The sequence below is a fragment of the Perkinsus marinus genome (genome assembly GCF_000006405.1).
Source record: "Perkinsus marinus ATCC 50983 genomic scaffold scf_1104296955938, whole genome shotgun sequence".
Taxonomy (NCBI): domain Eukaryota; phylum Perkinsozoa; order Perkinsida; family Perkinsidae; genus Perkinsus; species Perkinsus marinus.
Window position 1 is genome coordinate 1 of NW_003207645.1, and position 1,049 is coordinate 1,049.

Sequence of the window (1,049 nt, forward strand, 5' to 3'; positions counted from 1 at the left end):
AATTCCCAGAGATTTCTCATTGCCATCAGCACACACAGTTGACTATGTGCATATTCTCCTACAAGTGCTCCAACTGATGTAATTTTAAGGAGATAAAGTCTTTGGTCCATCGAATTTGTGGTGGAAACTACGCAATGAGAATGTTCAATCATAGCCCCTAAACCTTCGTAGAAGAGTTTCGTTGGGAAATTTGAAATGCCGAATGTGGGATTCGATCCTTCGATACGAATGAATTAATACTCACCGATAGAAGAACATAACTGTAACAGGATCATACAGCTCATACATTGTGTTGAAGTCGGGTACCTCTCTAGTATCAACCTGAAATGACATCTGTGGGATTCGAACCCGAGACCTCCTCCTCCTCCCACCAAGTATATCGCCGCAAAGTTCTTAACATCCTCTGCACAGTTATACAACACCTCATCCATTTGCATGCATTGTGGGTCGTAATCATGGCCGAACCTAAAGCAACGAGAAACAGTTCGAATTCCCATAATTGCGCACAGAGAAGATTTTCGATTCCACCAACGCCGACCAATCTTCACTTTCCATACACTTACAGTACGTATGATCAAAATAGTGTTTGTGTGAAGATAACTTTCCAATTTCCGTTAAAGAGTTAAAAAGAGTTGTTCCAACGTCAGCATTGGCACTCTGGCATTATTGTGTAATTATGGAAGTCTCTATGGTGAACCAAGTCGGTACTGTGGAAAGTCGATTTTTATTATCATCAACATAATAACAATTTGAATCGATTCACCAGCGTTTACTAGTCTATAGTCGTACTCTCAATTCGAAAATCAAAAGTTTTATAACCGAATATTCAAAGTAACAGCAGCAGTTTGCATTTAATTCACAAACTATGTACATGAGCCCTACCGTATACAAACTAATCGTTCCTCCTCCCCCAAAATGGCTTGGTCCACAGCCCAGCCAGAATGCAGATGAGGAAGCATATACGCCATAGTAGGATGATAGGTAAATTCAATAACACTGCGTGCCAAGCGCTCTCCATGATATGCAGTAGGTCAGAATTTCTCAATCCT

General features: G+C 40.7%; 1 protein-coding gene across 1 annotated transcript; it reads right to left on the reverse strand.

The window, feature by feature from the left end:
- Window positions 1-240: 240 nt before the first annotated feature.
- On the reverse strand, window positions 241-968 carry Pmar_PMAR016016 (mitosis protein DIM1, putative; the record flags this gene model as incomplete). Its single annotated transcript, XM_002775329.1, has 3 exons — window positions 241-321; window positions 372-465; window positions 883-968. The coding sequence occupies 3 exons, from the start codon at window positions 966-968 to the stop codon at window positions 241-243; spliced, it is 261 nt and encodes an 86-aa protein (XP_002775375.1).
- Window positions 969-1,049: the final 81 nt, after the last annotated feature.